Raw genomic sequence first — 20,485 nt, forward strand, 5'->3', positions numbered from 1 at the left:
TCTTCCCCTGTCAAAAGAATGACTCTGAATTCGAAATAGGGGTATTTATAGGTGAGGAGCGCAACAGAAAACAGGCCCAGGCCCAGCGGACCACCGCCTGACGGTTTAAGTGTGCCGCCCGGCGGTTTCCCATAAGCGTCCAAACCGCCCGGCGACAATCGTCACCGCCCGGCGGTTTCCCGCAAAACCTCCCAACGCCAACGCTGGTGCCTACTCCTCGCCCTGGACCGCCCAGCGGTGTAAGTTGCCGCCGGGCAGTGCGTCGACTCTTCAAATCTTCAATTTTCTTCTCTTTTCTTGAGTCTACGACCTTTATCTTCAGCTCCATTCTTCATTTCCTTAAAATAGCTACAAAACAATGCAAAACAAGCATAATATCGCTAAAAACAGATTTTGACTCTCTACAGACTCATTTATTGAGTTTTGCTTGATTCTAGGCTCATTCCAAGTAGTAAAGGGCGTAATTAGGTCTAAAATGACACATGAAAATAACTGTTTTTCAACCTTCATCAGTCCTTCTAGAATAGACTTAGGAAGGTGAGATCTTTGTCACTTATGGATGAGGAAATGTCGCAGAGTTTTGCCAATTCCTTAATAAACACCTTTGCAATGGACTTGGTTGAATATAAGAGTTTAATGGGAATAAAATGCCTATACTTGCTGAGTCTACCAAGACTGCATCATACCTATTAGATTTTGGCAATCTCATAGCAAAATCCATAGTAATTTGATCCCATATGACATGTGGAATGGGTAAGAGGCCATGTATTTATGTTGCTAGCACACCATACAAGTTGCCACAAATTTCGTTATTGTCTTTTTCATGCCCACCCAATACAAGGATTATGCCACCTTCCTATATGTGCGGGATACCTTGGAGTGTCCCTCTGTTGGAGTTAAATGGTATTCAACTATCAGTTTTAGGATCCATGATGAATGAGTAGACAAAACTAATTGCCTTTTGTAGTGGAGGTGATCATGTTCTAGTGTGAATGACGAATGAGAATCTGCATTTGTTTCCAAGTCCTTCCTTATTTTTTGTAGGTCTATATCCTGCTCCACTTCTTCTAAAATTGTTTGGAACTGCCAAAAAGGTCTTGCAATAACCCTTATTCCTTCTATCCTTCTGGCTTGTCCTTAAAATTTCATGAGAATGCATTTGTCACCCTATTGAAAGCTCTAGATATGTAAACTATCTCAAACTCATACCTTAACAATTTTGCCAACCAATTCTGCTAGTTTTGGGTGGTAATATGTTGTTCCAAATGATATTTCATGCTTCTCTAATCAGTATCGACCAAGAATTTCTACCCCAACAAATATGGTCTCTTGTGATGAATGGCTAACATTAATGCCATCAATTCTTTCTCATAAATGGACTTTGAGAGCGAAGCCTCCGATAAAGGTTTGCTAAACTAGGAAATATGCCTCTTGTTATGTGAAAACACAACCCCAACTCCTCTTCCAGACACATGACACTCCACATGGAGCGTTTGGGAGAAATCTAGAAAAGCCAACACTAGTGCTATGGTGATGGCATCCTTCAGGGCTTGCATAGTTTCTATAGTTTTTGCAAATTCCACTCAAACTGACCCTTTTTCAATAAATTTGTTAAAGGCCTTGCTATTTTCCCATAATATTAAATGAACCTCCTATAATACCTAGTAAGGCCTAAGAACCCCCTTAAAGCCTTGATGGTCATCGGTACAGACCATTCTTGCACAATAGTAACCTTTTCTTGGTCCATTTCCACTCCTTGGTCTGATATAACATGACCCATGTATCAAATCTTTTTTCTTCCAAATTCACATTTCTTCTTTTTAGCAAAGAGCTTTTGTTGCCATATGGTGTGCAACACTAACTTAAGATGATATTTATGTTTCTCTCAATGACTTGTTGTATATTAGTATGTCATAAAAATATAGTAATACACATTTCCTCAAAGATTGCTTCAAAACTGTGTTTATGACACATCAGATGGTTGTAGGGGCGTTAGTTAGCCCAAAGGGCATTACCAAGAACTCATAATACCTTTAATGAGGGAATAAAGTCGTTTTTCGAATGTCCTCTTCCTTTATCCATATTTGATGGTATCCCGGCCTTAGATCCACCTTCAAAAAAAAATTAACTCCTTGTAGTAATAGCTCCTCTATTACTGGTTTGGGAAACTTGTCCGGAATGATAGCCTTATTTAAGGCCTTATAGTCGATACAAAATCTCCAGCTGTCATCCTTCTTCTTAACTAGAATAACCAAACTTGAATAAGCGTTATTACGAGGTTTGATTATCCCTATTCTTAACATCTCCTATACTTGTTTCTCAATCTCTGTCTTCAAGAGGTGAGGGCATCGGTAAGGCCTCACATTGATGGGATCCACTCTAGCCTTATTTGGAATTTGGTGGTCCAAGTGCCCATTGGGTGGTAGCCCATTGGGTTCCCTAAATACCTCTTCAAAATCCCCTAAAATTGGTTCCAGTCATATCTGTTGTTCTAGGGTCAACTACTCCTTACCATTCTTCATTTCTTCCAACTTTGTCTTCCCCAAACCCCATAATAACGTGACAACTTTTATCTTTGTGTCCTTCAGTAAAGCTTCGGGGGAGACTACCCTTTTGGTTAGAGTTGGATCTCCCTTAATCAACACCTCCCTTTCCCCATGACCAAAACTCATGGTCAGGATTTTCCAATTAATTTTGACTTCCACCAATGAAGCCAACCATGTGACTCCCATAATTAAATCCACTCCTCCTATTTTAGACAAATAAATTTTCTCCTTAACGTCTAGGTTCTCCAATTGTATTATGATGTTGTTACAACATCCACTTGTAGTCTTTCTATGCCCATCTCCTAGGCAAACATTGTGTGATGATGTTTCCTGCACTACAAGACCCAGTTCAACCACCAAATTTGCTGAAATAAAATTATAGTTGGCTCCGTTATCAATTAGGATTAACACCCTTTTTCCTTTCACCCATCTCTGTAGTTTCATGGTGTTCGATTAGGTCAATCCTCTTGCTGAGAAAACTGATAGCTTCATCTGTTTCTGCATCATTTCCTCCTTTTCTTCCCTCTCACCTTTCTCCTCATCTTCAGCCATGTTCAAGATCCGTATATTCTTCACTGGACACCTATGGGTAAGGCTGTATGCCCCTCCACAATAGAAGCATCTATGATTTTGTCGATATGAGGACATACGGGGAAATCATGAACTGGGAAGAATTCTCTTGATTATGAAATACTACCTAGGGATAGGAGTAGGACAATCAATTGCTTTAAGCTTTTGTGGTTAATGCATTAGTAATTACTAGGGAGACTAGGGATAGTAAACTAGTAATTATGGTAATAGGCTCTCTTCGCCGAGGGATCGGGTTTAGAATAATCTAGAAAGTTGCATGAACATTGATAAGAAAGTGAAATATAATAGGAATAGTAGATATAGGAGGGTGGATCAAGATGAAATTGTAAACCCCAACAACTCCATTCATTCATAGTCTTATCTGTCAATTGATTCAAGTTTTGCATGTTTATTCTTGATTTGCATACAAACCCTATATTACTTGATTCTCAATTATATATTTTCAAATCTTATAAAATCAATTCACACGAACATCTAGGCCATTGAGTCCTTTGGGAAACGATACTTGGACTTACCCATTTTATATTACTTGATACGATCCGATACACTTGTCGGTGGCTTAACACCAGGCGGTCTGCGACACAAGGAAGCTGGCGTTCAGCCCCCTAAGAAGGGCAACCAGGCGGTCTGCGGTACTTTGAAGCTGGCGCTCAGCACCCCTGGACCAGGGCCCTCAGCCTTACTTTTCTGCATTGCATCTTTTTCTCCTTTTCTGCAGATCTGCCTTCTTCTTGAGTTCCGACTCCTTGATCCTTTTGCTCCTATTCCAAAACATACCAATAACCTACAAAATTAAGGGAATTTAGTGATAAAATCATTAAGTATAACCTCTATTCACTTATTTACAAAACTAAACTAAAATAATGAGTTTAAGCAAGTTTCTAAGTTAAAGAGAGTTGATTTAATATCAAAATTGCATCACAGATAACGGTATATTCAACCGTTATCAAGGCACGAAAGGGAAGAGGAAGAATATTGCGCGAGAAAATACGTTCGCGTTTAGTGTTCTGAATTTGAACTTACACAAGGGCTATTACCCCGGTTAAGTAAAAGACCGAGGCAGTAAGCACCCTATAGGCCTCGATTCGCGCCTAAACCAAGGCATATTAATGCCTTGGAACGTTCGGTTCCAGAGAAGGTCACCTGCCTAGCAAGACATACTGCTTCGGTTCATAGCAAAACAGAAGTCAAACGATCCTATTGCCTCTTTCGCCAAACAACCGAGGTAGTATTATTGGACAAAATGAACTTGGAACGTTAGGTTCCAGAGTGTCTGGCAGGATTTACTGCCTCGGTTCATAGCAGAACCGAAGTCGAACGGTCCTATTGCTTCTGTCCCTAGACAACTGAGGCATATTAGTGGACAAAATGAACTTGGAACGTTCAGTTCTAGAATGTCTGGCAGGACATACTGCCTCGGTTCATAGCAGAACCAAAGCTGAACGGTCCTATTGCCTCTGTCCCCAGACAATCGATGCATGTTAGTAGACAAAATATACTTGGAACATTTGGTTCCTGAAAAGGACACCTATCTAGCAAAACATACTGTCTCAGTTCATAGTAGAACTGAAACCGAACTATTCTATTACCTCTGTCCAAAGACAATTAAGACATATAAGTTCGTCAGAACTAAGAAAATACCACCATATTTCTGTATGTTTTAGTTTTTACAAAACCAAAACCTATGGGTACGAGTTAAAAAACTATTTTTTACTAGTGAGTAAATTACAAATTAAAAAATGTAAGATTAATTATACGCAGAAAATATATTGAAATGCAAGATTAATTATTTCGCAGAAAATATATTGAAATAATAAACAAAGATTAATTAAAAAGAAATCCACACTAAGCAAACAAAAATAGCTTAATGACAATTTAATAAAATTATTTAAAATAAAAAATAGACCTTCCGTTTTCCAAAGCTGCACATATTTATGGGAAACATGCAAAAACAGCCCTTTCATTAAAAGTATTGAAAAAAAGAATCTTTCTTCAAGTAATGTAGATTAAAATTTCTATATTTTGTCATTTTTTTTTTAACTTGTAAGAGTTAAAATAGGATGTGTTTTACTCTATTTTGTATTGATTTTACTTTTGTGTCTTTTACTTAAATTTTATTAGCTCTCCAAACCATTTATTAAAATCATCCATTGCTTGGAAGGACAAATCGACACTAACTAAAAGTAGAGTATAAGAACTCTAGAAAGTATTTGTAAACATCATGAGGAGGAAGAAAAAGATTTTGAAATTACAATAAAAAAGTAATTAAGACTAAAATTGTTATTTTTCTTTAATTCTTATAAAAAATTCAATTAATTATAAATTTTATTTAATTTCATTTAGTGTTTTTTTAATTTTTAAAAATGATTTAATTAAGTTATTTATGTTAAATTAAAGTTAGATATTTTTTAAAATTTAATATCAAATCATTTTACCTAATTTAAATATTTAAACTTTTAAAACAAAATGATTTATATATAAATTTTAACTAGCATAAATTTAATAAAAATATATAATTAGATCGTTTTAAAAAACACGGTTATTGAATCAAATAAAAATTAAAAATCTTATGAAGTTTTCATAAGAATTAGAGATTAAACCATAGCACTTTTCTCGAAAACTAGAACCATTATTGGGTTCAAACTTTCCATGTGCTTATGCCATCGGCAGATTGTTCCAACGGAACACTGATAAAGTGTTGAGAGCACCCTCTGCTTCCTGGTTAGTGACTATTTGTTTTATTTTATCTTTTTAATGTTAATATCATTGTTATGTGATAAATCCTTTCTGTTCTGTAACTCTTCAAATGGAAACAACACTTTTGAAACTAAAACCATCACAACTTGATTCACTGCAAAATCACAGTCTTTATTTCTGTTAAATGAAGAATAAGTTAATATACAATTTTAGTAACAGTGATGAAAGAAAGTGTAGTAAGCTTCATTTTCAGGGGTTTCTATTTTTCCCCAAATTTTGACCAAATAATGTTACTTTTTTGTATAATGATAGTTGTCAGCCACACACATGATCAGTTTGTTTCGGACAAAACACTGAATCTTAGTATAATAGTTGTGCCCTAATACCTGTACAAAAAAATTGCTTGAGAAGAGGTATAATTAGTTTGTGTGTGATGTTTCTGTACAACCTCAGTAGTTTAATGAACATGTGAATTTGTTTATTACGTATGTATCTGGCCTAATTGATGCGGGTGATTTCTAGGTTTCCTTGATTAGTTTCCTTTTTCTTGCATTTCCAGGTTAGTTTTATTCTTCTTTTTTTTTTTTTTAAACTTTTTTTGTATTAATAAAATGTGTGATATGTCTGTTGGTGTTTAGAAAACTGACAAGCTTTGAGAACCAAATGGAGAAGTTGATTCTGTCTGTCATTATTCTTCATCAGATAGGGTATGTGAAACAAGAAAGAAAAATCAACTAAGGATATAGAAACAAGACAGTCTTTGACTCCTCAAAGAAAGAAAAATTGAAGCCTTAGGTGATGGAAATTAGTTCTTCGCCATTTCCCTTTGATTGGAGCAATGTTCCCCAGCGATTGCGGACTAAACGGAAGAGAAAATTTAATGGCAAGAAAGCACTTTCTAGACCCAACAAAGTGCACTCTAGACCAAAGGAAGCACCCTCTAGACCCAAGGAAGCACTTTCTAGACTCAAGGAAAAGCTAGACAGTGGAATTTTTGATACTTTCTTGATGTTAGTGGCAGTCTTATAATGATTTTTTATTCAATGGAGTAACTCCAAAATTGAGGCCTTGTTTGTAATATAAAGTTTCTGGCAGGATGATGTGGAAAATTTTCCCAGAAGACAGGAAGGCACAGTTTATGTGCTTTGACAGCTTATGGTTTAGCCTTTACAGGACTTCTTCCTCTAAGGACAAGGTGCTGACTTGGATTAAAAAAAAACCTATTTTCTCCAAGGCATATGTTTTTGTTCCCATAGTCTGCTGGTAAAATGCACTCAATTTTCTTTGTAACCAAAATTTCTGTTCTTTATCTGTTAAATGTTAATTCATAGAATGCATACTTTGAAATCCCAATTGTTCTAGGGGTCACTGGAGCCTTTTGATCCTCTGCCATTTTGGTGAGAGCTCGGAATCAACTTCTAGATCACGGTGCATGTTGTTGCTGGATTCACTTGAAATGGCCAATCCAAGGCGACTTGAACCTGAGATCAGAAGGTGTGTTATTACTCTACAATATCTACTCATTGCCCAGTTGAAATATTGATAAGCAAGCAAGCTGTTGAATTCGTTTTCAGATTTGTACTAGATATCTATGAATCAATGGACCGGCCTGAGACAAAGCGAATTGTATCCCAAATTCCATTTTTGGTGCCTGAGGTAATTATTTCCCTTCCTATGATTTTCAGCTCCAGTGTAACCAAATAACCAATGATAAAAGAAAAAACACTGTAGGTGCCACAACAAAGAGATGGTAATGAATGTGGATTTTTCGTGCTCTATTTCATTAATCTGTTTTTGGAGAATGCTCCTGATAACTTCAGCATGGAGGGATACCCTTACTTTGTAAGCTACCCATTTGCTGTTCTTGAAATTTATTATTAAAATATGCATTTTCATTCAGTTATGTTTGACATTGACCTTGAAACTTGAAATTCTGCAGATGAAAAAAGATTGGTTTAGCTTTGATGGCTTGGATAGGTTTCGTGAGGGCTTAATTCAGTGAATTAGACGTCTCCAAACTTGACTAGACTAGTTATTGTTGACTGATTATATTAGAATGGTAATGGGGGGATTTGTTCATATTGGAGGCAGGTGCATCTAGAAGTTTAGTCTATAGTAGAGAGGGTACTCTCTTCTTCTATGCATGTAGTTCAACTTTATTGGGCTTATATTTGCCTTTGCAGTTCATGTTTACACTGGCAATTTGCTTCTATTTTATTGTTAAATTTTGTTCAAATTCATAAAAGCAGTTCTTAGGTTACCCTGGTTAACAAAAAGAACATAAACAGTAATGGACAGTACTAAGTACGTATATAATATACATAGATGTACACTCTTTATGAAAGATTTTCAAAAAGAACCTAACTTAATATGTCTAAGGTTCTACCATATTCAAAGGTGTATTTACATTTCCAAAACTCTACAACCTCCACCCTTGCTTCTCACTATAACATGTAGGGTCTTCTGTTAAGGTATAACATACAATTATTATTGGTGGAAAAATCACAACATAAACAAAATAAAGGTAAGTTACTGAAAATTATATAATACTACATAAAACAATAACATCATTAGCTCAAGACCAAGAATTTGCATAAAGAATTAAAGGTCTATCACACACACATCTTTTTTGACATAATTCTTATGCCTCAATAATTATAACATAGCCCTTTTGGCTAAATCAAAACATTGTCATTTGATTATATTTTCGGAAGACCAATGTATTGAACGAATTCAGAGACGATGCACCAGTCATATCTTATTCCTATTTCTTAGGAGTTATAACTATAAGTTCATATAATAAGATCATAGTCCATCACAATTATGACTAAGGTATATTCCTTACATTTGCAATGTCTGATCTATTTTCATATTGAAGCTCCAGATTCTCGGAATTTCTTTCAACTTTCAATACTAGATGTTTTTCTTTACTTGAATCTCATATTAGCATAGTGATGATAGTCTCTATATGGAAACCCTTTCGATACACTACTTAACATCACATAAACATAACACTCCCTTAGAAGTCATTACATTCACTTCTTTCACACATAATAGTAGATTATGACTAACATCCTCGTTCTTCTTAGGTCATCACCTGATAAGTGTGAAAAAGAGTTATTTTTACACTTATAAATGATCTCAATTTTATAATTATTTATGTTATTACTCAGTGAAAAGTTGTAATAGGAAGTAGATTGTTATGTAAATTATTGTATAGGAAAAAGATGTATAAATTGGAATATGTCAGCCAATTCTCGCAGAGCACAAGGAAAAATTCGCAGAGCCAGAAAAAAACAAAAAAAAGAAATTTGCACAGCACACCAGGTCCTGTGCGCTGAGCGAATAACAACAGTTGAAGAAAAACGAATTTTGAAATTCGCATAGCGCACACATACTTGTGCGCTGAGCGAATAACGGCAGTTTTAGTGCAGCAATTAAAATAAATTCGCACAGCGCACACACTCTTGTGCGCTGAGCGAATTAATGAATTTAAGTGGCTCTTAAAAGACGTGACAAAAAGGCACAACCCATCTTCTAACACACGAAAAATAGAAAAACGCTCTGGACAAGTTCAGGAGACCATTAGGAGACCTCTCAAGACATCAAGACAGCACATTATGCAAGGAATTGCTGAAATGAGTACGTTTGTGATGTCTAGGATAAGCTAAATTTCTATTCGTTGGAATTGATTGTAATGGCTTACAATTGATGTAATTTTTCCTATTCAATATAAGTTCTGTTCATATGCTTTTCTTGTTTTACTTGTCATTATACGAAAGTATGATGTATTTAATATATTCAAATTGTACTGGGAAGTAAATTTGAGTATGAACGTAAGAAAAGAAACCAAAAGGAATGATGTCAGGAATAGTTTCAATTCTACTGGTAATTGGTAAACATCAGATCTTAATGCAAAGGTTATGTTTAATTACTTAAGGAATTAATAATTGAGCATAATTCTTTAGAACTTGTTTTAAGGGATTTATGTTAATGTTTGAACGCAACTTATATTGTTCAGATAAGTTACTGTGATGTTAGTCATGAACTCAATTCCAACAAAACTTTCTTCCAACTTTAATTTCAAATTTTAATATACTGTTAATTCATTGAATCATTTGTTGATAAATTGATTTTGATAAATAATATTTAATTGAATAACGTAACACAAATTCTCTTGTGAGAACGATACTCTTAACTTAATTACTATATTACTTGTAACGATTTGGTATACTTGCCAATAAGTTATCAAGTTTTTGGCGCCGTTGCCGGGGAATTTGATTGTTTTGTTATTTTAATTTATTGTTTATCAATTTCAATTCTGTTCCATTATCTATAAATCCGTTGTTTTATTTTTTGCATATTTGTATATATTGTGTTTTGTTCCTGTGTGATTTCTTTGGGCTAATCATTAGAGATTCTTGTTCTGCATGAGAAGCAGAACAAAATCTAAGAATTTATTGTTTGATTCTGAGATTGAGAGGACTGCCTGTAGAAATACCAGTAGGCGTAGAAGAGAAAATCGAAAAAAGGAAGCTAGAGAAGCTAGCTTATCTACTACTTCCAACACTTTTTCTTCATCTGATCAAGACGATAAAAGTATGGAGGGAAATCGTGATGATGAACAACAGAGAGCTAGGCGTACGTTGGAAGATTATGCTTCAGTGTCTATACCTTCGTCTTTCAACAGTATAACCCGACCTGTGGTGATTGCGGCTAATATGGAAATGAAGCCAGCATTGATTCACCTTGTTCAAAGTAATCAATTTACAGGACTGTCACACGAAAATCCCTACGATCATTTGACAACTTTTAATGAAATTTGTAACACTGTGAAAATGTTGAATGTGTCAGATGAGGCAATCAGACTTAGTCTCTTTCCCTTTTCTTTGGCTGGAAATGCCAAGCTTTGGTTAAATTCTTTTCCTGAGGGAAGTCTGATCGGTTGGATGACGTTGCGACAAAGTTTTTACACAAATATTTCCCTCAATCCAAAATAAATAAAGGCAAGCAGGAGATATCCTATTTTCAACAGGAACCTGAAGAGACTTTAAGTCAGACATGGGATAGGTTCAAGGGGTTGATTAGAAAAACTCCCATTCATGGGTTTGACATTCCCACTCAATTAAACCTGTTCTTAGGAGGTTTAAAATCTCACACAAAGTTAATGCTAGATGCCTCAGCAGGAGGTAACATTAGGCGAAAGACACCTGATGAAGCCCATGAGATTATTGAAAATATGGCATCCAGTGACAATGACGTTCAAAGTGAGAGAGTGCAAACCCAAAAGAGGGAATGTTTGAGTTGCAATCCCAAGATGCCTTATTAGCCCAAAACAAAATCATGACTCAACAGCTAGAGTCTCTGATGAAAAAGATATCACAACTACAACTCCAAAATGTATCACAAGCACAACATCAAATTGTGCAAGGTTGTGAACTGTGTGGTGGAGAGCACCAAAATGGACAGTGTGTTATTCAAACCAATGCAAAGGAAGAGGTTAATTATATGGGAAATCAAGGTCGTCAAGGAAATTATAGAAATTATAATCAAGAATGGAGACCTCATCCTAGCACCGGTTAGGCAAGTTCCAGTAGACCACCACTTCCACAATTTCAACAACAACCTACTCTTTCTGATAGGACATCCAAACTGGAAGAAACTCTTCAACAATTCATGCAAATTTTCTGTTGAGGCAAATCGACAAGTGAAACGAGTCGCACAAGTAATATAAAATGGTAAGACCAAGTATCGTATCCCAGAGGACTCTCGGTGCTGAACAGTTGTATGAAAACATGATTAATTAAGACTTAAAAGAAAAGAGATCATGGATTGTACTGCAAATAAAATAAAGCAAAGTAAAAGTGATCAGTGGCAAAAAAGTACAGAGATGAATGGAGGTTGATTTATATGAGATGATTATATTGTTGGGGTTTGACTTCACCAAGTTCCCTCTCATGTATATAAGAATTCTTCTTTATTCATTAATGCCAACGTCCCTCACTAAATCACTTAAACCTCGATCCATCGGTAAATAAGCATGTCCCTAATTACCAGTTCATACAATTCCTAGCATTCCTGGTAAAAAGATGTGAAGATCAAGAGGTTAAGACGACTAAGACTCATACCCTAATCCCTAAGCAATATAACCCTTAGGAGTAATTCAACAAGAACCTGAATTGAAAGGAACCTCCCGACACTCATGCAACTCACAGATTATGCTATTGTATAAGCAAGAATAAAGCAGATGAATTACTCTAACAAATAATGAAATAAAGCATATAGAATTAAGAATAATTCAAATACATGAGAGTTTACAAGGTTACATCATTCCCCAACAACAAATAGAAGTTAGTTTCCCACAGACATGGGGGAGCCCTATGAACAATGGAAGAAAGAAAGAGAATGAAAAGACTAAGAATTAGCTAGGAGTGTATTGCTATGCTCTCTTCTGCCAGGGATGCAAAACCTAGAGTCCCAGGGTCCTTTAAATAGTGCCAAAAGCGTTCCAAAAAGCGGCCCGGTCGAAAAGAATCAAATCAGAGCAGAATCAAGGCCCGATCCACGTGAAATCACGCTCAAGTGTTGTAGGGAGCTCGCCCAAGCGTGAATTGAGGCTCATGTGAGGCTTGAGCGCCAGTTTTAGACACCTAAACTTTAGGCATCCGTCACCCGGGCGACCAGCGGTGATCCTGGATGCGCTATTTTTTGTTCCTGTCGCCTAGGCTTCGGGTTTTCTCCTTTCTTGGTGCCTTTTTGACCCTTTTTGAGCTCCATCTTCTTGGCTTTTCACTTCTTCTTCCAGTATTGCTTCAATTTCTGTCAAAACAAGGGGAATTTGTTAGAAAACTATTAAGATCAACCTCAACTCTCTTATTCACACAATTTATTGAAAACACATGAGTTCAAGCAAGTTTCTAAGTGAAAAAGGGTGCTTTTAGTATCAAAATCACATAGCAAATAACGATGTTTTAAACCATTATCAGAACCCCAAACTTAGAACTCTGCTTGTCCTCAAGCAAACAAAATGCAACTCAGCTTTTCAGAACAATCAGTACAATGACTCAACCTTTTTCAAAAGAACTTTTTCAAGACAAGGAATCACTTTTATCAATCCAACATAAGATTTCAGTCAAGATGTGCAGATGCTTCAATTCAATCATGCTTAATGTGATGCATTTTCAACAAGTGCTATCCTTAAGAGTGACTAATCAACCAAGCAGAGATGCAATGAGAAATTCAAAGAAATATTCCTCACCAGGGAAAGTGTTTCACTCAAGCACTCAAATATATCTCTCAAGCATCAAAAAGTGTCTCACTCAACTCACAGGTGTATGGTGTGGTGTTTCTCTCTGTTATCATAATGTCACACAAATTAATTTTGCCTTTCATTTAACCACAATCAAACATACTCACAAGTAGGTTATCATCACAAGGGCTTTTCATGGCTTGTAANTTGGCTGGGCTAAGAAGGAAATTGGTTTTTTTGGTCAGCAAAGTTCCTTGAGTTAAGAGAGACATTTATGAATTCATCTTTTAAGAACAACTCTCTTTTCTTTTTCCTAGCCTTCCCTTGCAGTGAGCTTTTTCTTTTTCTCAGTTTTTCTTTTCGTTTTGCCTTTTTCTTGTTTTTTCTTTTGATTGCTTACTGTCTAGAGAGGTGGGTTGTTTCCTGGTAACCCCAAACTTGAACCTTTATCAATACCTCATCAAATGTTCTCAACTTAACTCAAGGTAAAGATTTTTCAAAAAGGTATTTCAAGACATGCATAAGGCTCAAGGTTCAAAGGTTAGAACAAATTGTTCTCTTTTCAGTGGACAAAAATATTTTGAAGGCCAAAAGAATAAGGGATAACAAAAGATGACCTTGATCATATGAAACCTACAGGCAAGTAGTTCAATCATAGAAAATTTGGGCAAGATCATTCATGCTTCCAAAGTAACAATAATTATTTAAGAACAACTCTGAAACTCAAAACTCACACACGTAAACTCACAAGTTCTCAATTTCAGAAAAACAACCTGCTCAGTATTTTATCTTAAGCACCTATCTCACAAATTTATCATCATGCATCATCTCAACTTCAATCAAATACTAGAATCTCATAAAGCAAAACTTATCACACAAAACAGGCACAGTTGAATCAAGGCAATTCAGTTCATTCAAGCAGAGCACACAAATTAAAATAAAAGAAAACCCACATTAAAATAAAAAAATAAAAAAATAAAAATTAAAAAAATTAAAGGTTCAGAGCTCTAGGTTGCCTCCCAACAAGCGCTTCTTTAACGTCACTAGCTTGACCCAATAAGTTCATCATCATAGCATCCATCAGTAGATGCTGTTAGTAACATCCATCAGTAGATGTCTAATCACATAACATCCATCAGTAGATGCTAACTTTTCTTGTCTTCATTGGTATCCTTCAGTAGACACCAATCTTTCTCATCTTCATTGGCATCCATCAGTAGATGCCTAATTACCTAACATCCATCAGTAGATGTCTAGTCAAAATTCTCTTCCATAGCATCATCCATCAGTAGGTGTTTTCTCAAACTTTTCCAGCATCCATCAATAGATGCAAATCTTTCTTATCAACATCCTTCAGTAGATGTTAATCTTTCTCTTCTTCATCAGCATCCATCAGTAAATGCTCTCTCAAACTCTTCTAGCATCCATCAGTAGATACGAATCTTCTCATCAACATCCTTTAGTAGATGTTATTCTTTCTCTTCTTCATCAACATCCATCACTAGATGTTGTCAGTACTGCCATTAGAAGCAACGCATAACCTATAAAAAACTCAAACACACAAAATAAAATCAAATCGAAACCACACAAAAAATAAAAAATAAAATAAAACAAAATAAGATAAATAGAATAAAATAAAATAAAAGGAAATAATATAAAATAAAATATAATCAAATAAGATCAGATAAAATCAAATAAAAATAAAATAAAATAAAATAAAATAAAAGATAAAAAAAATTCAGAAACTAGGTTCGAGGTATTTTTTTTTTGTTGAATTTTTTTAGGAACTTAATATACACAGGAACCTGTTGCAGTGTCCTAATCAGAGGAACTTTAATCTCGAATTTCTTGAAGATTTCCATGAAATGCTCAAATTGTTTTTCCTTTTTCTTCCTATGGTCCTTCTTTGGGTGAGGAGGGGGGTTTTCATATGATTCTTTCTTTTTTCTTTCATCCTTCCCCTCTTTCTTTTTCTCCTTGGGACATTCCTTAGGGCACAAAGGACTTTTCTCAATCTTTTTCTCTTCTCTCTCAACTTCTTCCTTTTCTACCTCTTTCTCTTTCTCACTCAAATTTTCTTTTTCTTCTCTCTCTACTTTTATCTCTTCCTCTTTCTCTTCTTCTTCTTCTTGCTCCTCATCGCTCAAACTCTCTTTTTCTTTTCTCTCTATTTTTCTCTCATCCTCTCTCTTTTCTTCTTTTTCTCTTTCCTCATCTGGAACTTTGTCACTTTCAATGACAACATCTTTGCAATCCTTTCGAGGCCCTTGGTTGTTTGCGATCTCACTCAGCATCTGACTTAGAACCTTGCACTGAGCCACTATATTTTGTGAGGCCTGAATATTTTTTTGAAATGAGATGGAGCCTTTCAGGTATTGTTGGAGAGTCTCTTCAAGCTTTGTAGTGCTGTCAGCTTGTGGTGGACTAGTGAATAGTCCTTCAGCTTGCCCATATTGACTTTGGTTTATGATTGAGTGAGATCCCCAATAGTAGTTGAAATTATCCTGGTAAAATTGCATCTTACCTGCACATAAATTCTAAAGAGAGATTGTTAGTTTTTTTTTTTTGATAAAATTGGAAATTGGGGATTGAAGAAATAAAAATGAAAATAAAAATAAAATAAAGTAAAAATTAATCAAGAATCACACAAATAAAATAGCTTAAACCGTGAGTCCTCGAAAACGATGCCTTGTTGAAGCAAATCGACAAGTGTACCGAGTCGCACAAGTAATATAAAATGGTAAGACCAAGTATCGCATCCAGAGGACTCTCGGCGCTGAACAGTTGAGTGAAAACAATATTAATTAAGACTTAAAAGAAAAGAGATCATGGATTGTACTGCAAAAAGAATAAAACAAAGCAAAGTAAAAGTGATCAGTGGCAAAAGAGCACAAAGATGAATGAAGGTTGATTTGTATGAGATGATTATGCTGTTGGGGTTTGACTTCACCAAGTTCCCTCTCATGTATATAAGAATTCTTCTTTATTCATTAATGCCAACGTCCCTTACTAAATCACTTAAACCCGATCCCTCGGTAAATAAGCCTGTCCCTAATTACCAATTCATACAATTCCTAGCATTCCTGGTAAAAACATGTGAAGATCAAGAGGTTAAGACGACTAAGACTCATACCCTCATCCCTGAGCAATATAACCCTTAGGAGTAATTCAACAAGGACCTGAATTGAAAGGAACCTCCCGACACTCATGCAACTCACAGATCATGGTATTGTATAAGCAAGAATAAAGCAGATGAATTACTCTAACAAATAATGAAATAAAGCATATAGAATTAAGAATCAATTCAAATACATGAGAGTTCACAAGGCTACATCATTCCCCAACAACAAATAGAAATTAGTTTCCCACAGACATGGGGGAACCCTATGAACAATGGAAGAAAGAAAGAGAATGAAAAGACTAAGAATTGGCTAGGAGTGTATTGTTATGCTCTCTTTTGCCAGGGATGCAAACCCTAAAGTCCCAGGGTCCTTTAAATAGTGCCAAACGCGTCCCAAAGTGCGCCTGGTCCAAAAGAATAAAATCAGAGCATAATCAGGGCCCGATCCACATGAAATCATGCTCAAGCATCACAAGGAGCTCGCCCAAGCGTGAATTGAGGCTCATGTGAGGCTTGGGCGCCAGTTTTGGACGCCTAAGCTTTGGGCGTCCGTCGCCCGGGCGTTGGGGCCGTCGCTCGGGCGACCAATAGTGATCCTGGATGCGCTATTTTTCGTTCCTGTCGCCTGGGCTTCGGGTTTTGTCCCTTCTTGGTGCATTTTTGACCCCTTTTGAGCTCCATCTTCTTGGCTTTTCACTTCTTCTTCTAGTATTGCTTCAATTTCTGTCAAAACAAGGGGAATTTGTTAGAAAACTATTAAGATCAATCTCAACTCTCCTATTTACACAATTTATTGAAAACACATGAGTTCAAGCAAGTTTTTAAGTGAAAAAGGGTACTTTTAATATCAAAATCACATAGAAAATAACGGTGTTTTAAACCGTTATCATGTCCATATCAAATCAAAAGAGCACAAAAGCTTCTATAAGGAATTTAGAAGTTCAAATGGGTCAATTAGCAAAGAAATTATAAGATAAGCCGGTAAATACATTTGGAGCTAACACTAAACCAAATCTAATAGAGCATTGCAAAGTTATAACTACAAGGAGTGGTAAAGTGTTAGAAAGTGTAGTTGTGAGGAAGGAGGATGAAAATGAAAAATCAAGTGAAGAGCAGGAAGAGGAAGAAGATAAAGTTGAGGAAGAAGAAGATAAAAGGAAGGAAGATGGAAGGCAAAAAGAGGAAGTTTTGGGGAAGCAACTTCCTTATCCTAAAAATACTTCACAGAAGGATAAGGAGAGACAAATGGATCAGTTCAAGAAGATATTTAATCAACTTGAGATTACTTTGCCCTTGACTAAAGCACTACAACAAATTCTTGCTTATGCAAAATATGTGAAACAATTCCTCAATAAAAAGAAGAAGTATATAGATGAGGAAACAATTGAAGTGCAGGGAAATTGCAGTGCAATTATGCAGAAATATTTACCTCCAAAAGTCAAAGATCCAGGGAGTTTCACTATTCCCTACACCATTGGAAATCATAATATAGGGAAGGCTCTTGTTGACTTAGGGGCTAGCATCAATTTGATGCCTCTATCTATGATCAAAAAGATTGGTGACCTTGAAGTCAGGTCAGCAAGAATGATATTGCAAATGGCAGATAGGTCCATTAAGCATCCTTACGGTGTAGTGGAAGATGTTGTGATTAAAGTTGATAAACTAAAATTCCTTGTTGATTTTGTAGTAATGGAAATGGAGGAGGGTGTTGATATACCTCTCATTCTTGGAAGACCTTTCATGAAGACAACTAAGGTTGTCATTCATGTTGATGATGAAACTGTTAAATTAAAAGACCAAGATGAAGAGCTGACATTTAATGTCTTTGAAGATGTGAAGCAAAGTCAAGAGGAAAAGACTAGTTCCAAAGTGAAAGATGAAGTTTTAGCAGTGACTAGTCTTCCAAGGAAAGTTGTCAAGTTAGCAAAAAAGAACCTTAATTGTTTCAATCCAAAAGTGAAGGAAAGAGATGAAGATAAGGAGGAGCAAATAATTCACCAAGAATCTGATGTGAAAAATGATGAACTCAAACCTGGTTATGGGTCATCAAGGACATAAAGGAAAATGGAGTTCTTGAAGTTGAGGCTCCATATTCAAGAAGAATTAAGTTGGTGACAAGAAAGTTACTCAGAAAATATTGGTGTCATGAAAGGAAGAAGCACACAAACATCAAGAATCCAACTTAACCATGAAATGTCTGGGTCAAGCTAGTGACGTTAAAGAAGCGCTTGCTAGGAGGCACCCTTGCACATGTTTGTATATATATGTGTTGTTGATTTTGTTTCTGTAATTGTTGAGTTTGAGTGTGGAGAGGAGGTCTGGAAGAAGCTTGAATGTGCTTTTGTGACGCTCCAGTCGCAGAGCGCACAACTGAAGTGCGCTCAGTGACCAGAGTATTTTTTAAAGAAGTGGTTTGCTCGCACAGCACACCACATGCACTTTGCGTTAGAGAAAAAGAATTTGTTAATTAAGTTGAGGTTCGCACAGTGTATCATTTGCGCTTTGCGACCAAAAAATTAATTGTCTCTCTGTAAGGCAATCCGCACAGTGCATTTAAATGGCAAAGCGAAAAAAAAAAATCACTAGAGTATTTGGGGGAAATTATGTTTTCAATTCGCAAAGCGTCCACCTTGCGCTATGCTAGCAAAATTTGAGGAGCTCTCTATAAAAATATTCGCTTTGCGATATTTTGCGTAGAGCGACAATTAATATGAGAGGGTGTTAAATTTTACTTCGCAAAACGCACAACTGAAGTTACTTGAGGAACCATTAGGTACAATTATATTCTTCAAAGTTTTCATAAACATATCCTTATTTACATTTGACAATGTATATATAGCAGGAAGTTCAAAGTTTTCATAAACATATCCTTATTTACATTTGACAATGTATATATAGCAGGAAGATATATACCATTCTCGTCAAGCCGCAAATTTGGTTTAATACCCCAAAGTTGTAAGTCATTTCCTGCCTTTAGATTGTCTTTGCATTTATTATTTGTACTATAAATCAACAATGTAAACAATATATTGTTACAATTTTTTTTTTCAATATGCATAATATCCAGATTGTGGTGCAATAAGTTATCAACCCACTAAGGAAGGTAAAAAAATATACTTTTCTTTCGCCATTGTAGAGTCTCTACCTTAGGATGATTAACTTTGCGTTGTCTTTCTGATCTTTCTTCAACTATAGGTTCTTTCCCAAATTCAACATGAACATTACCAAGTTGTTGTAAGATATTATGTCCTTAGATTGCCACTGGTTGGCTTCTATTTTCAATAGTTCCACCAAACCTCCTATGAACCAATCTAAACCTATGTCTTCCACCTTTCCATCGACGATGACTTATAAAACCAAAATTTCCCACCTTTGATAAGCTTCGTAGGAGTAGTATCAAAATTAAAGCTCGGGCATGCCATTCTTGTATGTGTGTTCCACCCAAATAAGCTTCCAAGTTCTGGAAAGTCACAAATAGTCAACAATATGGTTGCATGCATATCAAATACTTCATTCCCATATGAATCAAAAGTTTTGATGTCAGTGTCCATAACTCCTTCAACTCTTATATTAATGCTTGTAAGTAAACATCAATATCATTGTTCGATGCTCGCTTTCTAGGAATGATCATGGACATAATGAATGAACTTTGTTTCATACTCATCCAAGGAGTAAGGTTGTATGGTTTGAGAACAACTAGCAAAATACTATGATTTGTGCTCAAGTTTCCATATGGATTGAACCCATTAGTAGCTAAACCGAGTCTCACATTTCGAGGGTCTAAGGCAAATTGAGGGTGCCTTAACATGTCATGTCATATGCTTAGCTATTTTAGATGACAAAATCATATTCTGTAATTGAGGCTTCAAAGGAAAATAACTTAACACATTTCGAGGGTCTAAGGCAAGTTTCCATATGGATTGAATCCATTAGTAGCTAAACCGAGTCTCACATTTTGAGGGTCTAAGGCAAATTGAGGGTGCCTTAACATGTCATGTCATATGCTTAGCTATTTTAGATGACAAAATCATATTCTGTAATCGAGGCTTCAAAGGAAAATAACTTAACACCTTTGTATTGTTACAAGTCAGGTTCAAAACAAATTTTTACTTCAAATAAGATAAGACCATATTAGAGGGATGTTGTTGCTTCAAATTTGATTTCCACAACTAGGTTTGAGAAGTGATTAAATCAGATTTTAAAATAGATTGTCTATGATGTTATCAGACATTATATGTGAATTCTTCTCATTTGAATCCAATGAGTATATAAACTACATAG

At 35.8% G+C, this 20,485-nt stretch overlaps 1 protein-coding gene across 6 annotated transcripts; it reads left to right on the forward strand.

The window, feature by feature from the left end:
• The first annotated feature begins 5,735 nt into the window (after positions 1 to 5,735).
• Positions 5,736 to 8,021, forward strand: LOC106752733 (ubiquitin-like-specific protease 1D). Of its 6 annotated transcripts, none has more exons than XM_014634468.2 (8): positions 5,736 to 5,858; positions 6,357 to 6,393; positions 6,473 to 6,844; positions 6,930 to 7,097; positions 7,197 to 7,328; positions 7,409 to 7,490; positions 7,566 to 7,676; positions 7,774 to 8,021. In XM_014634468.2, exons 3-8 carry the CDS (start codon positions 6,633 to 6,635, stop codon positions 7,834 to 7,836), a joined length of 768 nt encoding a protein of 255 aa, XP_014489954.1. In that variant the 5' UTR covers positions 5,736 to 5,858; positions 6,357 to 6,393; positions 6,473 to 6,632; the 3' UTR covers positions 7,837 to 8,021. The 6 variants fall into 6 exon arrangements, with proteins under 6 accessions (XP_014489954.1, XP_014489957.1, XP_014489955.1 ...); XM_014634471.2 differs by having other exon boundaries at positions 6,537 to 6,844; XM_022777266.1 differs by lacking the exon at positions 5,736 to 5,858 and adding an exon at positions 5,929 to 6,247.
• The last annotated feature ends 12,464 nt before the right edge of the window (positions 8,022 to 20,485 follow it).

Source organism: Vigna radiata, unplaced genomic scaffold (assembly GCF_000741045.1).
Source record: "Vigna radiata var. radiata cultivar VC1973A unplaced genomic scaffold, Vradiata_ver6 scaffold_43, whole genome shotgun sequence".
In the NCBI taxonomy this organism is placed as follows: domain Eukaryota; kingdom Viridiplantae; phylum Streptophyta; class Magnoliopsida; order Fabales; family Fabaceae; genus Vigna; species Vigna radiata.

Bases quoted from the DNA above. Each gene is read 5' to 3' on its own strand.
- LOC106752733 (XM_014634468.2), top strand. From the start codon at position 6,633: ATGGAAATTAGTTCTTCGCCATTTCCCTTTGATTGGAGCAATGTTCCC. The intron at 7,491-7,565 runs GTAATTATTTCC...AAAACACTGTAG, and splicing joins TTCCATTTTTGGTGCCTGAG to GTGCCACAACAAAGAGATGG. The intron at 7,677-7,773 runs GTAAGCTACCCA...GAAATTCTGCAG, and splicing joins TGGAGGGATACCCTTACTTT to ATGAAAAAAGATTGGTTTAG.